Source organism: Drosophila hydei, unplaced genomic scaffold (genome assembly GCF_003285905.1).
Source record: "Drosophila hydei strain 15085-1641.00,03,60 unplaced genomic scaffold, DhydRS2 tig00008139-arrow-pilon, whole genome shotgun sequence".
NCBI classification, from domain to species: Eukaryota; Metazoa; Arthropoda; class Insecta; order Diptera; family Drosophilidae; genus Drosophila; species Drosophila hydei.
In genome coordinates this window covers 259,463-286,265 of record NW_022045847.1, presented here as the reverse complement: position 1 = coordinate 286,265, position 26,803 = coordinate 259,463, and the positions used below count along the sequence as shown (strand labels likewise).

General features: G+C 31.2%; 3 protein-coding genes across 6 annotated transcripts; 2 read left to right on the top strand and 1 right to left on the bottom strand.

Annotated features, from left to right (window-relative positions):
- Positions 1-46: 46 nt before the first annotated feature.
- Positions 47-1,507, top strand: LOC111598556 (V-type proton ATPase subunit F 1). Its single transcript, XM_023313850.2, has 4 exons — positions 47-186; positions 381-462; positions 1,143-1,348; positions 1,408-1,507. Exons 1-4 carry the CDS (start codon positions 133-135, stop codon positions 1,438-1,440), a joined length of 375 nt encoding a protein of 124 aa, XP_023169618.1. The 5' UTR covers positions 47-132; the 3' UTR covers positions 1,441-1,507.
- Positions 1,508-3,621: 2,114 nt separating this feature from the next.
- On the bottom strand, positions 3,622-6,258 carry LOC111598570 (casein kinase II subunit alpha). 3 transcript variants are annotated; one of them, XM_023313872.1, is made up of 3 exons: positions 5,809-5,903; positions 5,404-5,600; positions 3,622-5,310 (listed from the first exon to the last, which is right to left on the bottom strand). In XM_023313872.1, the coding sequence occupies exon 3, from the start codon at positions 5,187-5,189 to the stop codon at positions 4,179-4,181; it is 1,011 nt and encodes a 336-aa protein (XP_023169640.1). In that variant the 5' UTR covers positions 5,190-5,310; positions 5,404-5,600; positions 5,809-5,903; the 3' UTR covers positions 3,622-4,178. The 3 variants fall into 3 exon arrangements, 2 of the variants coding, with proteins under 2 accessions (XP_023169640.1, XP_023169639.1); XM_023313871.1 differs by lacking the exon at positions 5,809-5,903 and adding an exon at positions 5,708-5,788; XR_002751384.1 differs by lacking the exons at positions 3,622-5,310; positions 5,809-5,903 and adding exons at positions 5,952-6,060; positions 6,147-6,258 and having other exon boundaries at positions 5,519-5,600.
- Positions 6,259-9,191: 2,933 nt separating this feature from the next.
- Positions 9,192-25,142, top strand: LOC111598639 (acetylcholine receptor subunit alpha-like). 2 transcript variants are annotated; one of them, XM_030225772.1, is made up of 11 exons: positions 9,192-9,506; positions 10,411-10,455; positions 10,705-10,814; positions 16,209-16,389; positions 22,355-22,470; positions 22,892-23,060; positions 23,646-23,782; positions 23,840-23,983; positions 24,140-24,262; positions 24,494-24,740; positions 24,803-25,142. In XM_030225772.1, exons 1-11 carry the CDS (start codon positions 9,303-9,305, stop codon positions 24,998-25,000), a joined length of 1,674 nt encoding a protein of 557 aa, XP_030081632.1. In that variant the 5' UTR covers positions 9,192-9,302; the 3' UTR covers positions 25,001-25,142. The 2 variants fall into 2 exon arrangements, with proteins under 2 accessions (XP_030081632.1, XP_030081631.1); XM_030225771.1 differs by lacking the exon at positions 16,209-16,389 and adding an exon at positions 13,361-13,541.
- Positions 25,143-26,803: the final 1,661 nt, after the last annotated feature.

The following is a 26,803-nucleotide window of genomic DNA, read 5'->3' as shown; positions in this document are numbered from 1 at the left end:
ACCATATTCACGTATTTATTGTGGTAATTTTAGTGTCTTTATGTTATCGTCTCGTGACTCCCGTCAGCTGACATTTTATTTGAGTAAAAAATTTATAGGCTGTTTCAGTAAAATTTAACTAAAAGAAATACAATGGCTTTGCACTCGGCAATTAAAGGAAAATTAATATCTGTCATAGGTGATGAGGTGAGCTCTTTATTGCATACTTTAAATTTACAAAAACGTATTTCCGTGTACGCCTTAGTTACAAAAAAAGAATTTAGATAAAATCGATTTTGATAAGTTGGCTTAATACAATTAAAAATTATACATATCTACTGACTTTTTTGTATGTGTATAAATAGACAAGTGCATATAATACTTACAAACCTTCCTTTTAGGACACCTGTGTCGGGTTTCTTCTTGGAGGAGTTGGAGAAATAAACAAAAATCGTCATCCCAACTTCATGGTAGTTGACAAAAGTAAGTTAATTGCCAATTTGCATTCATTTTTATGGTAAATTGCATTTTTTCATATCCAAAAATAAGGTCGGAACTACAGTGCTTAAATTCAGATTCTGATTATGTTTTGTTCATATTTAGCTTATTTAATGAAAGATCGCTTACATGGATGTCCATATATAGACATTTATACATAATTTTAATATATATGTACATACAACATGCAAGCTTAAACAGCGCCCTTATTAATAACTATTGTGTTGTAACAGATACATTGATTCACAATTCTCAAGTTAGTGTGCACGCGTGTACATACTTGTTGAAGCTTTTAGGCTTAGAGGCAAAATAATTTGCGCTCGTACAGACTGCATTGTGCATAATCAATATACATATTAGCATAGCATGTACAACGCTGTAAATATTTTCATTCTTAGTATGAAATATTATGGTAAATAAAATTAGCATCTGTGGTGAGCCAAGTATCATGTAAATGAATTAAATGCATTTTGTAGGGAACATATGAATATTTTCATACTCAGTAACTAAAGCCGAAATTGCAGATAATGACAATCCTTGTCCATAAAATTAGGGTAATATTAATTTGTATAAGTTAAGTTTTTCCAGAAATATTATAAACACAGCTCAGTTCGCGGTAATGCTCGATCTTGTTTAATATTTGTATTTTTTTGGTTCATTTATAGATACTGCGGTCAGCGAAATTGAAGATTGCTTCAAGCGTTTCCTGAAGCGTGATGACATTGACATCATCTTAATAAATCAAACATATGCCGAACTCATACGTCACGTCATTGATGCGCACACTTCTCCAGTACCAGCTGTTCTTGAAATCCCATCAAAAGATCATCCCTACGATGCCAGCAAGGACTCTATTTTACGACGTGCACGTGTAAGCTTCATTTAAATTCTACATATTTTTCATTATTAATTTCCTTTTCTTATTGACAGGGCATGTTCAATCCCGAAGATTTGGTACGCTAAAGGGTTCACGTGTTACACTTTATTTCTTTAATGTTGTTCAATGTTTTGCAATACCTATAACAAAAACAAAAACAAAAACAAAAAATTTATGTATGTTTTGTTAGTTGTACTCATTCCAAATTGAATAAAAGCTTATCTAAGCAAGTTAAAAATGTATTATATATATATTATGTATTATTATATATTATTGTTAACTGCACTCAACAAGTTTTTAATGTTTTCCTATTCCTTTTTCAATTTGTAATTAGTTATACTTATATGTATTCGAAATTTATTAATAGTAGTATTTCAACTAAGAAGCAAGACATCAGAAGAGTTAATTGATGATGACTCCAGATCAAAGTTTAGCTTGATAATTTTACGGGATTACTGACATTAGTGCTGTTTTAGTTAAGGATAATCATTTTAAGTTTATAGACGATTTATAGACATTTGACATCTGGCATTTGTCATAGAATGCAGAAAGTCCGTAAGGTTAAATGAGTTGACATTACATTTTAATTGACCATTTATTTTTAAATGGATAATTACATTTTAAATATGTGAAAAGAGATTAGAGTAAAATTGTAAAAGTATTTAACTTAAAAAAATTGTATATGTTTTTATATCCTTAAAATAATTTCAAAAGATATCTTGGGAAGAAAAATACTTTGTTCTAGGGAAGGATAAGAGTTGTATATTTTCTAATACCATGTAAAGGGGGTTAAAAGGTAAGCATACTCAAGGACTAGCCAGTAATATCTAGGTTGTCTTAAAGTACATCCAAATTAAGAAAATATTTTAATATGGAAATTTATGTGTGTGTGAGTGTTCCCATGATTAGAAGGACGCTACTCGAAAGAAATGAAACAATATTTGGCATACATAATTGTATAAGTAATAAAGCTTTGTTTGAAAGAACATAATAATTTTTGTTGAGAATGTTTGATTGTGCTAAGTTAAAGTTTGAGTGGTGCGGCTTATATGTTGTTACCTCACCCAAACAGCTTGCAATGAATGTGTTCAGGGATAAATGTTAATTGGCTGATTATGCTTCTGGAAAGAGAATCGGAATTATATTTCTACTGTAACTCAATAAAACTGTGCTGAATTAGATTTTGATTTGCTTTCTTTTTCCAGATGTTGCGGCTTCTTTTGTATACTGCTAAAATATCCTTTGTAGAGTTCTCTATACTACAGTTAATATTTTTATGAGTTTTGCAGTCTCCAAGTGTTAAATAATCGTCAGGGGAAGGTCAGGTGTGCAGGCATACTTACCTACATTTTTATACACAAATACATTTTTTCCCATACAATTGTTCCGATGATACTTATAAGACAACGACCACACCTAACCGAGTGCATGATGTTATGCTTTGTGGGTCAACAAGGTCATAAGGATGCCTTATAGGCTTCATAAAGATCAACTAACAAACACCAAAGCTATTAAGTAACGCATTTTCCATAGAGTGACGTTCTAGGTGTAAGCACAGTCATTATTAAATCTCAGGGTCTTCCGTACGGGGGCATAGAAGTACGCTAGATTTAGGATATCTTCTAATACTGTATTACCACGTCCAATTCATCAAGTGAAGGATGAGCTCCTTATTTAAGAATGGATTATCCGTTTTTAAAGTTAATGTTGAAAAAATTAGTTTGCGGCGTGTGTAAATGTGAGTAAACATGTCTGTGTTTGGGGTTTACATGTGTAAGAGTACTCTTATTTGTATGTTAATGTGAGACTTGGGACATTCCATGATAGGACAGGGAAAGGTGCTTTAACTCGGTTAGAGGACTCTTTCTATTAATTTTTGCTAAAGTGAAATATAGTAGAAAATTTGTGTGAAATGTCGTTGCAAAATTATCTTTTATTGGTAGACGAACAAAAAAGAACAGGCTTTCATTCCTGTTGATTAGTCAATTTTAGCGAATATATTCAAGAATTTTGTCTCCTTTTATCTGCTGTTGAGTTAGTGCACGACTCGTGATAGCCACTTAATATTTGATCTCCATTTATTTATAACATTTTATTTTTCTTTATAGTTATGTGTTTATACTACATTTGTGAACGATTACTTTTTAATTCCCCTTTCAAAGTGCTTTTGTAAGGCGTTAAGTTGAACAAAATAAAAGTATATAATTTTGCAAAGTATCTATATGTGGACTCTGACGTTATGCGCGGTTATGAAATCTTGAATATGCTTTACCGTTCTGAGCTTTATTTGCCGCAATGCTGGTGTTGAATGTTTTTGGCTAGCGGCTTGAGCGATGGTAGCTCTATAAACGTTACTGGACCACATAAGGTCAGACTTCATACTTTAATTGCTTGAACGATTTTGTAAGAAATGGAGATTTATTGGATTATATTTATAATTATTGGTATAAATATATGTTAATTATAATGTTGCTTGATGTTAATTTTTAAGCATGCGCATGTATAAATTTGTAAACAGAAATATTTAAATTGTATGGAAATTAGTACTTTTATAATCACTGTCTGTTCATATTTCAAAAACTATAATTTGAATAATCTTCCCTTTCATTATAACTTTACTATTGTTCTATTTTGTGTGAAATCGGTGTTATGTTTCCGAACTGTGAGTCGATGCGATGTTTTTATTATTGAATTTGATCTTAATTAATCTTTTTAGCTTTAGCACATAACGATTTTTCCTTTTCAAAGTTTTCGTTTCCGTCCTTGTAACTTTTACCGTGCTGCTTCGACATTCGTTTGTATAATTTACAATATAAATCCATGTCTATTGCTGGCTGTTGGGGTTCACCTGCCCGTTAACAATTGGCAAAAAATATGGATGCGCCATAGCTTCGCGAGCTGTAAGACGATCCACGTGATCATAACGCAATAGCTTATCAAGAAAGTCTAATGCTTCCGGTGAAACCAGATGTTGATTATCAGAATGAACAAATCGTTCCCAACGCTTGCGGGAATGGCGTTGTAAAATATCGTGAAATCGCGGATCTAAATCGATGTTGTACTTATCAAGATACGCGTACAGTTCTTCGGTGCCCAGCACCTTGGCAATTCTAACAAGTTGATCATAGTTATCATGGCCATGAAAGAATGGCTCCTTGCGAAAGATCATTGACGCCAGCATGCATCCCAATGACCACATGTCCAGTGAATAATCGTACATTTGATAATCGACAAGAAGTTCGGGTCCTTTGAAGTAACGCGAAGCCACTCTTACATTGTACTCCTGACCCGGATGATAAAATTCAGCAAGTCCCCAATCGATGAGGCGTAACTTTCGATTTTCATGATCTATCATTACATTATGAGGCTTAACATCGCGATGCATTATGCCCATGCTGTGGCAATAATCGAGTGCTTTAAGTAACTCAAACAAATAATAGCGAATCTCATAGTCTGTTAATGTTTGATACAGTTGTTTAAAGTCTGTATTATTCACATGCTCGAAAATCAGTGCTGGGGTGCGGGACACTGGATCTTTGACAACGGCTAAGAGCGTTATGATGTTGGTGCCCCCACGCAAATTTTCCAAAATCTTAATTTCGCGCTTTATCTTCTTTTTTTTAACTGGCTTCAATATTTTCACAACACATTTCTCAGTTGTCGTTATGTTGATAGCCTCGAACACCTCAGAGTACTTGCCACGTCCCAACTTGCGAACCAATTGATAATCATCCTGATTTCCCCAGTCAACAACGTAATTCTCGTAATCCCAGTATTCATCAGGCTTGTGAGCGTTTACGTCTGTATAGACGCGAGCGGCACTTGGTAGTGTCATCTCCGCCGCTGTATTGTTTCTTTGATCTTCCTCTTCTGAAAATGCTTCACTTGTGAGTTCTTCAGAAGACTCGGTTGTGTTTGGATGGGTCCACGCAGCAAGGTTTATGTTATAAAACTGACTGGAAAATTAAAACGATGCAAGTTAATGAAAATATCTAGTATAAATATATTCTTATAGAAAATAAGAAACATTAATATTTTCCCAAACATACCTGAGCTGAAGAGGTTGCTTTAACTGATATTGGTGCGGCCCCCTATGGGACCTACTGGAAGTTGCAATTGAAAGCCTTTGTGTTGTTGGGGGTATTTCGTTGCAGTTTGTACCAAAATTTTTTATAGGCAGTCGACGTAATAAGCAAGAGAGAGCCAATTGACGGTGGACGGCGTTCACTTTACTTCGAATGTTGCACTAATTTATATAATATAGAACGAAAATAAGTGTACAAAATGTGTATATGAGTGAATATTTTCTAAACAAATCAATTAACATGGTTACATATATAACTAAATACATACAATCATAAGCGTGATTCAATTTATAGATCGGTTAACGCACAAACGCACACTTTACATACAATTCCAATTATTTGCCAAAAATTTTAAATGTATGTACGTACATATGCATGCGTGTGTATATCTACATACGTATATGTATATGTGTTTGTGTGTAGGAGACCACTCTCCGGTACAATTAGCAATCCTTCTAATTTAAATAACTACTGTGAATGGAAAGGTATAAATAAATGATATATTTACGCACTTCTGTTGCAGGTTGAAATGAAAAGAAACCAAATTTCGCGGTGTTCACAGATTATACTCACAAAAAAAAAAGAAACACAGACCAATTGACATTGAGAACGGAAAGGCCGCTATCAAACAGCAAAATACATTCGTATTGGTACAATAATAAAGCCAAAGATGATTAGTATTTGTGACTTTAAAATATAATACTCACATATTTTATGTCAGACAGCGTGGATGACGTGAAAAATTCATTATTTTAGTCGGTGAACCGATAACACTGCTTGTTCATAGAACTAGTTCGGCATTGTTTGCCGTAATATAGCTTTACTACTTACATTTTTATGTTTACACGAGCTGTCGATAACATTATCTTGAAATAATAATTATAGTACGCAAAATGTGTTTTATTTTTCCATGTGCTTATGCACATCTATTGTTGGAGGTAGATAAACTGAATATAAATGAAAAATATCATTTTTAGCTATAAGCCGTTAATGTAAAATATGGGAAACTCACATTCCTAGAAGTCAGCCATAATCTTATGATTCTTTTTTATTCGATAACTTTCCACACGCCCATTCACACGCGACATCTAAAAACTAAATTGTTTACAAAGAAATTTATATTTGCTGCCGTAAACATATAGTATGAGCTATTGAAAACATAATTTCTTTCATATAAAAAAAAATAAACAGACACTAAGCAACGGCACTACGGTCACATTAAAAAGAACTACTTTCAAATGTGAGCGTGAACATATGCAAAAATGCTTAGCATAACGTGTTCCATGCCATTTTGTATATATTGCATATCATACAGAATTACCTTAAAATGTATAAATGAGTGTTATGATATACCGAATTAGAGTACATTAGAGTTTACGGATTGGATTGCGTATATGGGCGCGGAGCCTGTAAGAGCTACACGTACGTAGGTCCTGCTATATAAGTATACCATTCCATCTTTAGATATTTGACCACATCTTGCACGCTGCTCATTCGGATTATCTACTGAATTCCGATTAACGAGAAAACTAAAGCGATTTAATATGTGTAAAAAAGAGAGTTGGTCGGATCGGAAACTAGGTTAATTCGATGTCTTGCACTCAGATCGTGTGTATGTGCGCCGATAACACATGCTCTTTGGCGACTGATAATGTGGCTGATGATGTAAGTAGACATTTTGGGTCCTAGACAGAAAGCTGAATGTGAACATACACACAGGGAAGTCAACACACGTTATATTTGCATCATAGAAACAAATGAGTGCACATAAGCCAACTTGCTTGTAAGCACAATCGCCGCTTTTCGGGTTACCAGAAAAATTTATATTATTTACTCAAAAACTCCTCCCTTATATGACAATCATCAGGCCGGTTTGGGCTTTTCAATTGAAGCATAGTATACTTTACTTGAACTCCGTAACAAAAGCTTATAAATATATTATATATAAATAAATGAAAAGAATATAATTATTTAAGTCAAAGGAGATTCGTTTTGCATCTGCGCATAAAGCATATTTAATATGAATTGTAACCGGATAAAACAAAGAATTGTATTTAATTAAAAAGAATGCTAAACAAATGTTACATAATAAAGTTAATATTTAACAATATTGTGCTATAGCTTTTCTGTATACTTAATTTTTTATATATAAATCTTATATTATTTAGAAAATTAAACTAAATTACCACCACATTTTAAAAATTGTATTTAGCTGACTGTTTATCAAGCTAAATTATACATTTGTTATATGTATTTTGTTCTAGTATAAAATTAAATTAAAATATTTAATAAAATATATTTTTCAAAATAAAAAAACGCTTTTATTTGTCTTGGTCTCTCTCGGTAGTAAACAGCTGTTTTAGGGGTTGGTTTCGATTCGCTCAATGGACCAAGAGAGAAAATCAAGATGTTTGATTAACTTCATCTGTCACACAGTTCTCTGAGATTATTCATTCAGCTTGGTTATCTATCTACTTATTACGGGTCAATTGTGTTTACAATAATATTTAATCGTTTTTTTACACTTGTTATATAAAAATTTTGACATAAAATATTCATTGATTTAAAAAAAAAGTCAAAGGATTTAAGGACACAAACATTTCCTGTATGAAAATACTTCGAAATACATCTAAAAAAGTGTGAGTGTAATATTTTACTTATGTATATATATTTATATATATATATATATATATATATATATATATATATATATATATATATATATATATATATATATATATATATATATATGCATGTATGTATGTATATATATATATATATATATATATATATATAATATATTATATATATATAAGAAAATACAAAAATGAATATTATGTACATATTGATTAAATTTCCACCTGACATACATATGTATATAATAATTGTAATTCAAATTGCATTTATACACGCCCATTGAAGCACTACAACTATATATAAATATGTCTGCAAGTATTACTAAAACGGACATCCTTACAAACGTAGATAAATATATGATAAATCATTTTTCGACCGGTTTTCATGGGTATATCCTGTACCCATAACATACATAGTAAGTGAAAGTGTTCCAGTTCTGATTAGACAATTTGCAAAACCCAACGTTGGGCACAAGCTGTTCGCGAAATGTGCCAGTTTACAAGAGGCGAAGCCACTCATCAAACAAATATACACACAAACACAACTACATGTGCTTTCTATTGCACTGAAGTGCACGCTCACGCAGTTAATTGCCAAAAGAATTAGATTTCTGCATGTATCAAATTTTTGGGGTAATTGATGATGGTTTTGATTTAAGGTTGTCATGCTTTAAATATTTTTTAGCTAATCTAAAAAACATTGAGTGAGAAATACTCAAGTAACTACTATCAATTATCGATTCATGGGAAGGGGAAAAGTTATCGATCATTTGAACTACACTTGAATGGTGCATGATATATGTCATTTCAAGTCTCCAGCCTTCATAGATTGCGGAATTTACATTTTCAAGGACTCCCGCATTACGGACGCGTATATTAACAATTAAATTCACATTTCCATTGGGTTTTTTAGTAATAGATAGATAGAGAGAGATCATTACGATGAGCTTCAAAACTTCCGATTACACTCTTTCAAGCACGGCCCACATATGTACATTCTCTGTATCATATACTAACTCGAACTCGAACCCTAACCCGAACCCAAATTACGTAAATATAAATGTTATATATTAAATGTTAACGTATTCATAAATATTCTCCATATTTTAGGCAATAAAAATGTTATAAAGTAAAGCAATAAACAAATATATTTATTTAAATGTAATCATAAAAAGTAAGACTATAACTCTGAATCGCGGTGAATCGAAATAAAAGAAACGCTTAGCAATGAAGCTAACGTCTCAAGAAAGCATTAAAGCTTGGATTCTATCAGCTCTGATGGTACACGGAGCAGTTGCAGGCAATCCGGATGCTAAACGCCTTTACGATGATCTTCTTAGTAACTACAACAAACTGGTACGCCCAGTTGTTAATACTACAGATGTCCTCAAAGTTTGTATAAAACTGAAGCTCTCACAGCTGATAGATGTTGTAAGTATTATATTTAAACATCACATACTTCAATAATTTTAAATCTGGAATACCTGGAAACGGATCGGAAATAAGCCGATGTTTATTTCTACTCAATGTCTTAGCTCCACACGTATGGAGTGTACAATTCCCCTACGTGGACATGGGACAGTTTTAAGGTTCTGGTATTTAGCATAGTTTCTCTGTCGATGCCATGATTAGGCTTAAATCAATAATTAAACTATCTAAATTAGTCGCATATAAATTACTTTACAAAGGCTCTGAGGATGACTGGTATAAATCCCACCCATGCAATCTCTTTATAAACAGGGCCTTAGTTACAGAGACCAGAGAAAAGGGATCGAAGTTAAACATTTCTTGAATTTAATCATTAGGGAAAAGCGAAAGTCGAGCTACAAAGATTTGTGATCTGCCGTACCAACAGTGCAACTTCGGTAGTGGGGTATTACCTTTACGGACGGATCCCATATAAGAATTAACTGTGTTGTACCAGACTAACTTGCACAAAATAACTCACTGTAAAACAGGTAGCAGAAAATTCAAGCAATATTTCCGTAGGAAACGGATTATTAACCGAATGAAATGAAATGGTTCAAACAGGAGTAATCGACGTATCGATTGATAGGATGAAGTCGTTGGCTAACTAAGGAGAATGACAAATATTTACATCTGAAGGGTTACCCCTTTGGCGCTGTCAGTAAACAACTCCCGCTTAAGAAGCTCTCTGTAATCAGGATTTTTATCTGAGGAATGCCGCAGACAAAACGACTTACGGAGGCGGCACTGTCGGCTTAAGGTCGGAACTCATGTTCTCTTAGTGGCGAATTACTTGTCTATCTGTATATATGTTATATATTTAATTTAAGTGTTATTAATCAAATATTTTTCAAATATTTTTTTTTAGAATCTTAAAAACCAGATCATGACTACAAATCTTTGGGTGGAGCAGGTAAGAACATAAAAATTCTGTTTATCTTATTTATGTACGCATAAGTACGCAAATAGATAAAGGGATCCATTCAAACGCAAAGTTCAGTGACACTGCCCCTGCCATGTTTTGTAGGGTCACTGAAATAAGCTAAAAAAGCAAGAGCACCTCGGCATGATGATTAGTGTATCTTTATAATTATTCAGAAATTTATTATGATTGTGAAGTGAGTGTATGGTGTTTGTAACAACAAATGATTTATTTTTTCAGTCATGGTACGACTACAAATTAAGGTGGGAGCCCAAGGAATATGGGGGAGTCCATATGCTTCACGTTCCATCCGATCACATTTGGAGACCAGATATTGTACTTTATAATAAGTAAGTAACAAAATAGCATTTAATCGGCTTTATAATTCAATGGCTGTAATATATGAAAATATATATTCATATTTATATATATATATATATATATATATATATATATATATATATATATATATATATAAATATATATACATTTTATGTATAGGAATAGTAAAAGAACATATTAAATAGCTTTAGTGTACGCTGTAAAAAGTTACAATATTACTTTCGACTTAAGTCGCAGCGTCAAGCAGCACAATTAAATGAAATATGTTTTAATCCAACATATATCGGAATAATCGAAATATAAAGTTTTCTAACTTTGTAAAAAAATTATCGTTTGGAGTGACGATGTTTAAAAACCCTTGCAGGAGTACCATAAATAACTTTTTGCGATAGTCGTCCGATGTTGTATCATTGCATTTCTGTAACGGTTAGATACTACAAACATAACGTGTTTGAGTATCAAGAAATATTTTTGCCTGTTAAGCTAAATTTGATTTTGATTGTCTTTGATTCGTTCTCTATGTTCCCTGTCTGTTCTCAAATGTCCTTAGACCACATCACCACTTCATCAAACTGATTATAATATATATAATTTATAAATATATATATATATATACATAAGTTATAGAAATATATATTTATATATAGAAATAATAGATGTTACAATCGTTCCATTATATGAGCTTTTTGACTTAGAGATCCCAAGTATACAAAAAAACTGTAGCGCCTGCGCAGATAAATTACAGTGTGTGTGTTTAAGTCTGTGAAAACTAATCTCACAGTTTTATGCTTGATATGAGCAACATAGAAATAAATGGTATCTAAATTCAATTTTATTGTACGTTATATGTCTAACTTTCCCTAGTAACGATACATCTGCAGGGGCTATTTCTTCCTGGTTTTCCCACATTTTCTGATTAAGATTCCACAGAATAATTTTTTTCCCACATATTTAAAAACTAACAAAATCGTTATAGAAAAGAGAAAATATTTTAATACCAATTTGAATATGAAACCGCGTTATATCCGCTTTTTATGAGTTTCTAAGCCCATAAAAACTTATATTCAAAGCGCATTATTTTTGCCATAAAGTGTATGTGTTGTTGGTCTGTCCACCTCTCTATACGCAAAACGCGTTCATCTGGGAGTCTATAAAAGCTAAAGATTCATTTTGTATTTTGTGGTTAACGTAGGCAAAAATGGTTTATGAATCGTCAGTGAGGCCGTCATTCTGACCGTTGCTTACCGACTAAAAAACGTCCTCTTTCTACTTCCTACCTTGGAATGATAGGTATACGGTTACCCATCACCATAAACATAGCTTACTTTTTCAAACATTCATTTTTACTGTCGATATATTTCATATGATTACTGTTAAGTCTAATACGCGAAAAAGTCTAAATGAGTTAGCAACCAAAACTATCGATGGAGTGGGACTACCGCCGACAATCGAAAACATATTTATCGTTCAGCTGCTGGAAAGGATTTTAAGTGTACGACTGCAGAAAAGAAAATATTTTAAAAACAATTCTTTGTACATGAGTTATGTATAGATTAACTTTAAGTTAAGTTAGTGAATGCTATTCCCTGTATAGCGTATCGCTGTATAATTGTTTTTTTTTTTTTATCATAAAAATAGTAAAAATTATATGATCTATAGACGTATTCAGGAGTATTAAATTAGAAGATATTATTCAAGAACATTAAATAATTAGTTTCAACTCGGTTTCATCACTTTCTTTAATTCCAGTTAAAAAAATATGATCTATAGATTTGATTGAAATTAAGTGTAATATAAGCAAACAAAACAGCAAATATGATGATGATGAATAAACCATATGCACTCGTTAAAGCCATACGCGGAAGCTGTGTTTATTTTTCCTTTAGTGTTTTAAATGGGAATTCCATTTATAAAAATTTCTGTTTTACGATTCTTAGTCTAAACTATTTTGCAAAAACCAGGCAACTTGAAATTTGTTAGTTGGATACATTGAGTTTTTGAGGATTGTGTTCATTTACAATATATTGCACTAAGCAGCAATTATTGTCCGGTAAAGAAACTATTGCAGTTCAGTGATTGCTATGTCGACTTGCTTCTTACTACTGATCATAAACACATGCACAAATATTTTTCCGGGTTGAAGAAACTCGGCAGCTAATTACATACATATATTATGGGACAATTTCAAGTACAAATACAATCGCATAAAAAATAGTTATCGATTAAATATGGTAAACATGAAATTTGTATTTTGATTTGCGAATTCGGCGTGCTTAGAGGCGTAATCCAAAATGTCTATAGCGTAATTTAAGACATAATATATAAACATACTCTAAACTTTTTAAGCATAGCAAATACCAAATCAAATAACTAATAAGTATAAAATGGAATACAATATTAAATAAAAAAATAAAACAATAAAATCCCTTCGCGAATATTCAAGTTAATCGTCCAGCTGAATTATCGAACAATTTTCAAATGATTAAACATTTAAAAAACTGTATTTTATTATTATTTATGAATGACTATTGAAAAAAATAATGATATTGTGTAGTGCCGATGGTAACTTCGAAGTGACTCTTGCAACAAAAGCTACAATTTACTCTGAAGGATTAGTTGAATGGAAACCACCAGCAATATACAAGTCATCCTGTGAGATAGACGTAGAATATTTCCCATTCGATGAACAGACATGTGTTCTAAAGTTTGGCAGTTGGACTTATGATGGGTTCAAGGTAGGTTTGTCTAAAGTCACGCACGATCCATAAATCTGCTCTTCCTTTTAATTTTCCAATCACGAAAGTTCACGTTTACTATATAATTATCATTTGAGTTTCACATATAAGTCGTTGCCAACCAAATTAGCATTTATCGCATCTGAATAAATAAGCACAAGAAACCCTTAAATAACACGGTATACCTATTTTGATTTGAAGACTTTTCCGACTTCGCAAGAGTTCGTTGGCAGTGATTGAATGAAGCCATTAAAACTTTAATCGTAAAAAATATTTCGTTTTTAGATAATATAATATTTATATTATTGTAATCTAAATAGTTATTTAAAACTTGGATTGTAGACACAACTGGATTTCTTTAAATAATTTATTTATTTATTTATTTCTTAAGATAAAATACCTGTGTTATTAAAGGGTATACTACTAATTAACATCTACACTTATATACAATACCTAAACTGATTAGCAACTAAACATAAATAATCATATTTTGTGCGTACAAAACTCAGTATTGTACAAATTTCTAATAATAAATGTTAAGACTGTTTTTTTATTTCAAATTTTCTCATTTTTTTCTCCAAAGAATTAACTTATTATTGCCGCTTTTTTAATTAAGTGTATGAAATCAGTGAATATCTTCGGAGCTCCGAAGACCTCATACTCTTGCACCATATTTTATTGGGTGATTAAGGTATTGATTTCTATAAGCTACATACCGGAGCGTAATATCTATTGTTTGCCTGATTGATTGATAGTTTTTTTCATTTTTTTAATATTAGTCCAAATCGATGAGTCTGGTTATTTGGCGCAGTTCGACGACTCTAAGAGTTAGAGGCAAGACAATTTATTATAATCAATATTGATCACATATATAGCTTAGTATAATAATTGACTATTTTGACGAGAGAGAGAGACTGAAAAGTTGATGCTCCTAGTGAATAACTTAAATACATTTTGTGTGAAAGCTGCAAGAGTATACCCATATTCATATAAATCATTTGATTATTTGAAAAGTATATTTTATAGTTGCAATGCATTATTTTGTATATAATTTTAATGTCTGTATTTTATTACATTATTATATTCATATAATTAAATTTGTAATTTTTTAATGTAGACTTGATAAATTTTTGATTTCTTATGCATATTTGAAGTTTGTATCAGTTTTGTTACGTTTAAATAATATAAAAGCCATAAATAAATGAACAAACCCTAACTCTCTAACTCTTTAAAACTGACGTTCTTCTAAGGTGCAAATAAGTGCAACACTTACATAATGTCCTTAATTTGTATTACACTCTTTTTTGGATTTCTGCAATCATTTACAGATCCGGGAAAGCTCATAATGAAATTGTTATTATCTAAGAGTGATATATGCAAATTGTTATTTATGTACATAAGTATTAATTAAAAATAAAATTGTGTTTACTGTCTCTAATATCCTACTGTTCTGAATGATCTAAACCTTTCGCCTCTACACTAATTTAATTTTAAGTATTTAGATAAGGCGTATATGTATAAAGTCTAATTTATCTGGTATTTTAATTTGAGGGGAAGCAAAAGTGTATATTTTAATATTCCATAGTTATATTATACGTTATTTTACAATAATTAATCTTGCAGTTATATCTTAAAGAAACTCTTTTGAATAGTACTATCCCAAAGATATATTTATAAAGTCTAAATAAAGTCAATTATTCTTGTATTGGACTCTAAACAAGTCAAATCTATTAGATGTACAGAAATGTATATGATATCTTTGTACATTGACACTTTATTTATCTCTACTCTCGGCTTTGTTCAGAAGGCTTAAGCAATGATCTTTTAGTTTTAAGCAATGTCTGTTTCACTCACCCTCGACGGAATTGTCTTATGACTCAAGTATACATTTATAAGTGATATTTAAAACTTTTCAATGGTCATTTCTTTTAAAAATATTCATAAAGTTCCCAAGGAAACTGCTAGGATTCTGTATTTTATAAAGTTTAATTATGAGAGGGACCTAGAATTAAATTCCAAAGGCAACAGAGTACGGGTTAAATTGTTCCCTTTAGGTTTTAAAAATATTCCAACTGGAAAATGTCTTTTGGGCAATTTTGGAGTCCTTTTATATCAAAATTATTACAATACCTGGAAGCAGATATAAAGCTTTTAGATTGAAAGGACATTGTCTGTTCTGTGAGTCTTACTTATGCTTCTGCTTCGGCAAGTTTCTTTAAACGTATGATATCTGTAGGGATTTGGAGAGAAGCAATTCATATTTCAGATAATATGGTATATTTGGAATAAAACTTGTCGCCTTGAATTTACCCGAAAAATAGAATTTGTTTGAGTTTGAGTTTAAGATTTGCATTTAGCCTTTAGTCTGTATCAAATTTGATGTGTAATTTTGAATAAGTGCCAATTCAAATGTCCATTGCTTTTATAGAGTTGCCTAGCTATTAGTCGAAGGGACTTGTTTTTACTTCATTTGAAAATAGCGTGTGTTTGCCCTGTGAACAGAGTATTGCGCAGTCGGTTTGCCGACTGCCTCGTGACTACCTGCTAAGTATATGTACTCTAATTACACAAAAACGTACAGACACCTATCTACCTATTAACAGCCAGTCTAACTTGAAAAACGATTAATTGGTAACAGGAGCTGTGCTAAAAATATATATCTTTCAGTGCTGATGGTCATTATGAAGTGACACTTATGACAAAAGCAATAGTCTATAGTAATGGATTGGTGATTTGGCAACCACCTGCCGTCTATAAATCGTCTTGTTCAATCGATGTTGAATATTTTCCATATGACGTGCAGACGTGCATCTTAAAATTAGGAAGTTGGACCTATGATGGTTTTAAGGTGCTAATCAAATCTTTTTAAATCAGAATCATTTGATACATTTTTTGTTATGTTACATCACTTATATTGTACGTCAATATGTAATCACAACTAAGCTTAAAGGCATATACTTAAATATGTAATAGTTATTGAATTGGAATGACATAAAGTACGTATGATTTTCGGTTCTTATATAAATTGGACAATGCATTTCAAATAAAAGCATATAACTTTAAAGTTTTACATTTCCGACGTAGCATATTGGTGTTTTAGTGTACGCGCCAAAAAGTAAGCATCAATTGATAATTGTGCGGAAAGTATTTTAATTACTAGTTCCAATTGAATATTCAATGATATTGAGCATGTTTTGTGTGTACTTGTAAGCGTGCATACATATCCAACGAAAACATATGTATATTAACTAACGCATGTATTTGGAAAGCATAAGTGTATTGAGAAATGTGTATTACTCAACTATCGAATTTCCGTTTTCTGTTTTCTGTTTCTGTTATGCGAAAACAGAACTTAATGTGTTTCTTTTCTCGGAGACTTGTTGACTGGAACTTATCTAGCATTCTAGTTGTATGTTTTGATTTTCTGTTCATTTGAGAACTTAAGTTGCATCCCTTTGAAACCAGTTTAAATATAAGATATAATAATAGCTTGTGGTTGTTGCTCTGTTGATATCCAGTTTTATTCTCGAATAATCCATTGCTGATGACCCGAATACTCTGTTTAGTTTACGCACCTATAGCAAGCACACGATTGGAAATTAAATTCAGAATTGCTTGCCCGTAGACATTTCATTATGCATGTTGTTTTTAAATTTATACAAATCTGCATGTTCTTCCATGTCAACCAATGAACTCCTACGATTTACTCATTCCTGTAGCTTGCCAAATAAAAATAAAATAAATAAACAAAATATGCTTGGTTTTTACATTTAACTGTTTGTCTTTATTGATTATTGTTCAAAATAAAATTGTTTCTTATCAAATAAGGCAGACAATCCATTGCCTATTGACTTGTTATCCACCCAATCCATTAGCTGGCGGTCGGTCGATCAAATCATTAAGATGAATATTGAACTCCTCGAATGAGCAACTCACCAATTACTTCGATATAAGATTTCTATGACTTTTTCCCTTACCAAAAACCATTCACTATAAATCTGCTATCCAGCAGGACGTATCTCTCTCGTATTTCTCAAACGTTGCTGTTTGCTTTTTGTACGTACTAAATATTTGGAATTATATATTGCATTGTCAACAACAACAACACGCCTAAGATATACCTTTCGTATATATATCAAGAAAGCTATTTAATTCAAGGTTAATTGCATGAATGTAATCTAGGCTTTTGCCGGCTGATTGTAGTCGAAAGATCTATTCCAATTGCATGCTTTGCTGTGTAGATTAAGGGCAATTAGGGTCAATTGGTTAAAGCAAAGCATTCCTTCAATTTCAATTTAGCTGAGAAATGATTTCGTAGAGAGGCTTTACATATAGCATTGTTGAACTATGGCTATCAAATCATGCGAAGTAGATTTTTCACATTAATTATATCAAAGGATTTGGGTAAATGATGACTTCCATTTGATTAAGGTCCCAAATAAAAAATTTAAATAATGTCAGGATACTTAAACATAAAATATGCTATATGTTGTTATAGTTACTTGAATTCGAATACGTTTGCTTGAGTATGTGCATGTTCGAACTACTATTAACTATGTGAACTATTAACACATTGCATGTAATACTTATTTAATTGTTTTAGCTACTTTGTCTTAGTAATTTGTAAACTAAGATTAATGAAAATACCATAAAAATCAAAAGTGCTTGCTCTTATATGTGTATGTGTATGTCGTCAAATGGAATGCTACATGAAAACAATCATTTATTATATAGTTAGTTGCAGAGTTTATAATTTCACATGCTAAATGGAACATAAATAATTGTTAATTGTATCTTAAGTGAGTAATACCTGCAACATTTAAAGTCTACATTTATTTATCTGTCATATTGAAACGCTTGTAACTTGAATGTTTTGCATTTAAATAAGTCTCCGGTTATTTTTTAACTGAATTTATGTTACTGCACTAAATTGTTTCTATTTCATTCAAATGCATAAGCGTCTCTTTTAATAACAATATTTCATTGAATATTCAAGAGATACCTATTGAGTATTCAAGCAAATGCCGTATTGCTTTTTTTGGCATTTATTAATATAATTTCCCATCTTCAGTTTTATTTTCTTTTAATTTCACGAATAAAAAATGTTTTAAATTGGTTTTCAAAGTTTTATTTAGGTTAGTTGATTTAAAAAGTAATGAATCTATTTGTTAGTTGTAAACAGTTTTTAAAAATGTTAGATATATCTATCTGGAAAAAGTTTAATATGTTTATACATATATATATATATATATGTCTAATATATATATATATATATATAATAAACAATCAACGGAATATAACCTTCTAACAGTGAACGGTTGTCTCAGAAACAATGTATCACCGAGTTCTAACATCAGCTAACATTACTGTTAAATTTATATTCGGGCAACTATTGTTACCTCTATTTTATTAAAGTTCGTATATAAGTTTAATATTGAAGAGTCTTTTGTACTCAATTCAAATTGGACTGAATAAGACTTCTTTAATGTAAAAAAAATAACAAATCTCATTAAATCAAATATCTCTATTTTCTCCATAACTGGAGGTTATCTTAACACACTGTACGACTTTGAGGATGTCAGTCGCCTTTGACCTACATAACCTATAGAATTATATTTGTGGACCGTCTTCGAGTATTTCGCAGTTAACTGCGTTCGACTAAAACGTTCCAGCTTGTTATTAAGCTTTGAATGAATATCGATTTCTTAATCTCTTCCAGTAGACTTCTTTCACAACAAAGGCTTACTATGCGTATGCTTGATTTAACTACTTCGTTTCATTCACTCTGGCTCCAGCGTCACATTAAGCAATTTTCCTAGTATTAGTCTAAATAAGGATCTAAATCATGAGTACCACGTGCTTATGCGAAAAACTGAAAAGAGCTTTAATAATTTGATAGTGAAAATAATAATGTATAATTATCTATTATAGAAAGTGAAATCAATATGCTCAAGCCTTAAAAATTAGGATGGGTAAAGATTATAATTTTAGTCAAAGTATTTTTTTGTTTTTGTTTTATTATTTAAACTTTTCAAGTATAATTCAAATTAAAATATAATTTAATTTAAATTTTTTATTGCAAAAATTGCTTTTGAAATAATTTCGTAAGCTGTAATGTAATACATAATCGGAAACGGCATAATACATTTATTAATTTATAAAATTAGGTGTTATATTATTAGTTATGATGCAGAGTATAATTTAAACATTTTTTACTTTGAAACTCTTATTATGCAACTGAAATAAAGAATTTAATTTTGTTTTTTTTTTTCCCAATATTTTTCTAAATTGTTTTTGAAATTGGTCTTTTTGTGATCGCAAGTTGATGAGGCTGCTATCATATGGAAAATGTTTGAAATCTTTACAATTGGCGAAGTCTTGCAAGTAATTACCTAAATTTTATAGAATCTCGTTAATAAAAAATAGTCGTCTGCCAAAAAATGTCAACTTCTCTTTGTTGCTAGGTACTAAGACAACTAAGACAGAAAAATCCATCGCTTGAACTTCTTTTGTTAGATAAATCAGAATAATCTGTCGGGCATCTGTGGCTTTTATTGTGTTATTGTGTATTTTGTGCTTCATACAAGTTTCAAAGTAAGGCGAAAATAAAAATACATATTTCTACTTTTCACTTCGTCTTATTTCTGTCTTTTTAGAGAGCATATTGAAATTTGTTTTAAGTTCATTTCTGTCTTTCTGTTTTACTATTTGGCTATATCTTATTGCCCTGTCACATGGAATTTGGTTGTCAGCATTTATGTGGCATTAAAAAGGCAAAAAGTAAACATTTATTTGATAACCTAGGAAGTATTGTGATACGTAAGCAAAATTATATTTTAAGTCGTCTATACAACATTTTGGTGGGAAACTTAGTGAACTGTGTGAAGGTTATTATTTTAATCTTTAGTCATCAATATAGCTTAGTTGGCTCTTCAGTTAATTAGTTAATTGCTTGCCACAGTGCGTATGTCTGTATAGCCACAGTATTAGATCTGTTTCGTGTATTTGTCTTGTAGATACTGATGTAGCCAAGAGGAGTCTGTAATGAGACTATTTTTATAGCAATAATAAAGCCCTTGTACCAGATGTAATTCTTGATCATAACGCTAGTTTGACGATTTATACACGATAATTTTATATCCTTTGTCTGCGCTATCCATGAGGTACTCTATATAGACAGTACTTTGTTTACTTGACTACGACCCGATTTTTTTCTCCTTAAAGTTGTTTAACTAAAAAAATAATACTAAATAAGGAGTTTCGTATAGGAAGGACGAAGAAGCTGATTACCGTGCACTCTTAAGTAGAAGATATTGTATTGCAAGTTTGCTTCTGTGGGTTGATTATTCATAATTATTTAGTTAATACTTTAAATCACTTGTTTAATATTTAATATTGTTTCAAACTCTTCATTTTTGTCTATTCATTTCAAAAAATACGTATCACCTTTATTTTAAAATTACGAAATACATACTTCACTATAATATAAGTGCTCCATATGGACACACGATGTTTAAGCCTTGTTGTGTTTCAAAAACCTGGTTCGCGCTCACCTCACGAGCTAATAGCCAAATAAAGACTTCAGGTAATCTATTATATTTAAATTTATTTCCATATTTTACTCTGCTCACGTCAAGAAAATTATATACTTAATATTTTCTGTGTCCGTTTTGTTCTCTGCTTTTTAAGCTTGAGACTTGCATAGGTCAATAACAAAAACAATAAAGAAGCTATCATTTTTCAATCATTGGGTCTATTACTGACTGTGATCAGAGTATTGCATAGTCGGTTGCATCCGACTATAAATTGCATTGTAACCAATTTCTTACGGATTTTCACATCTTAAGCCGATTTCAGAGGAAGTGGAAATACCGCTTTAACATTTAAAAAACATTTTTTTCAGGTACACTTAGGATTTATGATGAGTTTCCATGCATTATCAGCAATGTCTGAAGAGTCTTTTTAAGTAAAACTTAAGTCAATAACTTAATTTGTTAAACGAAAAAAAAAACATATTTAAAATTAAGATATACCTAGAAATTTTAAGAATATTCAAAGATGTACACATGAATAAAGAAATATGCAAAGAGCGGAACTACACATTGCAGGACTTTCAAATCTTATACTACATCATATATATGCATGAATTTCGACTGCATGCTGAGACTGTTTCCATTTTTTGAGTTCTTTGGATCATTTGTATTAAGAGTCTTAAGTGTACCAGATTAACGAATATTATTCATGAAGTTTTCTAAGTCATTATCCGAAACATATTTATCATTTATACAATGTAAAATAAATACCATAAATAGGAATAACGAAATGCATGTGTGTCTTTTGAGATGTGTAATATTGACTCGAGTTGCATCCCCGACTTCCTTGTGTTTGTCTTAATGAATTAGAAAGATATAACGAAGGATTTTTTGTTAAATAAAGCCGTTAAGTTTGATTTAGTAATTTTAGTTAAAATTAATCGCATGATATTGGTTTAGAAGCTAATTTTAATTATAGTCGAATTAAATACAAGAATATTCCTTATTGGTCGTCAGTTTCCGTTCAATATCCCTATAACTCATATACATACAATTATACATCCTAAAAGAGTGGTACACAAGTCCTTGATAAAGTTACGTTCAAATCTACAAGAAACCCCGATATTATACTTATAATACCGACACAATTCGTTGCTGCTATCTGCTATCGATGGGTTGTGCACCGCTGAATTGCATTTCAAATATGTCGCATATAACTGTATTTCTGTTTTACGTCTTCGTATACGGCTATTGAAACAAATATTTTATTTTGATCTCCAGGTGGACTTGAGGCACATGGATGAGCAACAAGGCAGCAATATTGTTGACGTGGGTGTGGATCTATCGGAGTTCTACATGTCTGTCGAATGGGACATTTTAGAAGTTCCGGCAGTTCGGTAAGCTATCAAATAATTTATAGTAAGTATATAAGAAGTGAAGGATTTACGAAGCTGCAATAGCTTGTTAAGTTTGTCGAACAACAAAATTCAATTAGGGCGCCAAGCATAAGACCAAAGAAACAAAAATGTGATCTATATCCTCAAAGAAGACGAAGACAAAGCAAAAAATTTGAACGATTAACAACCCACTAAAATCATTATTGATGAAATTATTATTTAATCTGTAGTTTAATACGTGGGTTATATATATATTCTATATAAAGACATCATCTTTAATCGTAATATGTGCCAACAGATGAATAAACAGGCGGGCAGGAAGAATTGTCTGCGGATGTTAAAGTTTTATAACTAGATTTAACATATTTCAATGCATTAATAAATATCAAAATTTTATTTATTTTGTATCTTATTTGATTAGGAATGAAAAGTTTTATACGTGTTGCGATGAGCCTTACTTGGATATAACGTTTAACATTACCATGCGAAGAAAGACTCTTTTTTACACTGTAAACATAATAATACCATGCATGGGTATATCGTTTTTAACGGTACTGACTTTCTACTTGCCTTCTGATAGTGGAGAAAAGGTATGTAAACAGGCTTACTATTATTAATGATATCCAAAATATATTTAATACAAGATCCAAAGATAAAAATATTTTTTTTTTTTTTAATTATTTAATTCAATCATTTTTTTGTTTTTTGATATTCAAAACGTTTATTTTCTAATTTTTTTTTTTAATGTAATAGTTTATGGGATACATTAGAGCCTTTAGTAATAAAATTTAGTCATTTTTGAGTTCAACAACTTGATACATACAAATACAAAGGGATAGATTGGGTCTCTTCGGGTTAGTTCAGATATTGCTTTGTTCACTTTCTAGTTAATTGTTAAACATTTTAAACTGGAAAGTTTAACAATATATTTCGTTGTGCGGAGTACATACATTGCCCTCATGCAGACCATAATTTAGTAGTTTCCGGCTAATCCAAAGCGGTTAAATGACAGTCCATTTGCTAGAGATATAACCATACAATCTTATTCATTTCGATTTAAATACAATTCTTCAATTCAGTTTCTTTTTATTAAAATGTATTTTGATTTATTTGCTAAATGCCATTAAAAATAATTGTATGTTTAAATTTTAAAATTTAAAATTCTTAAATTTTAGGTCACTTTGTCCATCTCGATCCTTATTAGTCTTCACGTGTTCTTTCTCTTGGTCGTGGAAATAATTCCGCCAACATCTTTGGTTGTACCTTTGCTGGGCAAATATCTGATATTTGCCATGATATTGGTTTCCATAAGGTAAACAATTCAGTTCATAAAATAGAAAATAACATTAAATTTGGTATATTTATTTAGTATTTGTGTGACAGTTGTCGTTCTGAACGTACATTTTCGATCTCCGCAAACACATAGAATGGCACCGTGGGTGAAACGGCTGTTCATTAACTTTTTGCCCAAGTTTCTCTTCATAAAAAGACCCACGTATAACTTTGAAACAAGGTAAGTAATTGTAAATAACATTGCCAGTTACCCTTAAATATGTAAATTTAAATACCCAAATGATGAAACATTTGTAAACTTCAAATAATTCAATAACTAAAGCGTTATCTTAAACATATAACTTTTGATATATAATGATTTGGTAAAAATTTTCAGCAAATTGCTTTTGAAGGACGCTCACGCATGTTTTTACCCGTATTACTCTTCGACTAATATTGATCGCCTAGTGAATTCGGGCTATAGCCACACAGCCTCCAAGGAAGAATTAACAACACAGAGGTAATTTAGAGTCAATGCTACTGAAAATAAGTTTCTTATAAAATTGGCGCTTTATATATATATTTATTATAGTCAAACTTAAACATTTTTCAGTTTTCTGAAAAACTTGATTGATAAAAAAACCTTTTTTTATGAAATGAAATTGTTTCTTCAATTATACGTTTAAAGATATTCAACTATTTTGTTTAAAATTAAATTATTTTGTAATAAATTTTAATTAAAAATGTATAGTTTAACAAGCACGGGACCTTTTGGAGGAAGCTGCCAAGTTCATGGACCATTGCCACAACTTACGCACTCGAGCTCAGATGATTTAACTGCCGTCCCTGATTTAGATACTGGAAATTCTGGAATTAAAAGTCCAATATTGAACAATCCAGCCTTTTCTCACTCCAAATGCCCACCTCGCGTGCATCGTAGTTGTTTTTGTGTACGTTTTATAGCGGAGCATACCAAAATGCAAGAGGATTCCACTAAAGTAAGCAATCAAGTACAATATATTAATCGTTGCTAACTATTTTGTTTATATTTGAATGGAAGGTTAAAGAAGACTGGAAGTATGTCGCAATGGTATTGGATAGACTCTTCCTTTGGATATTTACACTGGCAGTTTTGGCGGGCACAGCTGGCATCATATTGCAGGCGCCGACTTTGTATGATGATCGGATTCCCATAATCGAGCAGAAGGACTTGGAGTTTTCAGGAACTTCGGCCGGACGCTGTAGACCTGCGCAATAACGATTTTATGCCAATACAGTCTAAACCTTAACAGACCATTTTAAATTTGTTTATTTTTGATCTGTTCATTTCTGTTGCTCTCAAACTTTTGTCAACCTGAATCGAAAAATCATATATATTCGTTCCACTTAGTTGATCAATAGAAACCCTATTCTGAAATCTCTGTATCGCTATATCAACGAAAATAAACTTTAACGTTAACATTATTTTTAAGTTATGATCGAAAATATTAGTCTGAAACATAAGGAAAATTTAGCACGGCTATATTAGTAGAAAAACGGTACTGTTAAAGCTATTTAATATTCAAATCGTATTACAAATTATAAAAGTGTAGACTTATTCATTATTTCTGCTGTTATTTGTTCTTTTATGTTATATCTTTTCAGTTAATTTTATTTAACCCATTTTCGGATGCCAAAATAGGTTTTGAGCAAATGTTTTCAACACGCAAGCGGAGGCATATTTGTTTTTAAGTATTCATTTATCTATTTGTCTGACAACTCCGATATCAATATCGACATTTTACAAGTATTTTCTTCATATGATAAAGAGGAACTAAGAATTTAAAGGGAAACTATGGGACAGGTTAAATTTTTGCTTATAAGGATTTTGCTGGATAAGGCCGAAATTATCGTCATTCTATTCCACTTCAATAAAATATGGTTTTGATTTATTTTGACAATACTTTGCTTAAAAATAAAAGTAAATTGATCAAAATATTTATTTCAATTTGGTGTCGGGATATGCCTCCGCATGCAGATGCTTAACATATAAAATACCAATTAGTATTTTGACGACATACAGGTCAATTGCCAAATTATGTTAGTTATGATTTCTAAAAGCTATATATGTGTATATATACACATACCATACATATATCATTCACGAGTTTTTGCAAGCACTTAAGACGTGTTTATAAACCCTGTAGGCACAAAATTATAATTTATACTTAGAATTCATATGCATGTGTATATGCATATGCACCTACACATTTCCAACACGATATAAGCCAAATTGATTTATATAGTAGAAGGATATGACGATTCGTAACTGATTCTGTTCAAACTTCACAGCAAACTGTAGCCAGGGCGCCATTTAAACTACACTACATTTCATTTTGTGAAGAATTCAAGCGTGTTGTATACTTTACATTAGCATACAAAATGTGAAATAGAAAGTTAACATTACAATTAATAAGACATAAAGTTAGTTTAAAGTATTTGTTACTTAATAAAGTTGAAATTTAAAATTATTAAAATTACTCTGACTTCTTTTTATTTATGGAAATAAGGCATGTTAACTCTGTTCTAATTATTTTCGTTCGATGTCGTTCGATATCTTAGCTTAAAAATTGTGAGTAAACATCCTTAACCTACAACGGACAAGGGGATACAGTACATAACAGCAACCAGCTATAATGACATCAAGCTGGAAGTTCATACCTGATGATAAGCTTTTGGGATCCAAATTGGAAGGCCGAAGCTATGGTTAAGCAGGAATCCACCTTCATTAAAAGAAGCTACAAAATCAAGTGGCTTATAAAAAATTTGTAATTTGAGTATATGTAAATATACAGTTCTCTGTATCTCCAGTATCATAAGAGTATATGGAAAACTATATATACTTCGTAGGGCGTGGCAAATTAAAAAATATTTAATTTCCCCCTTCTCAACAGATAAACCATTATATGTAATGATTAACCTTTGGGGTGTGGCAAATTGGAATTCACTATATCTTCAATAGCTTTAAAGAGGGAGTCAATATTAACTGAAGTGAGACAAGCCAGTTAAGCTGTCTATTACA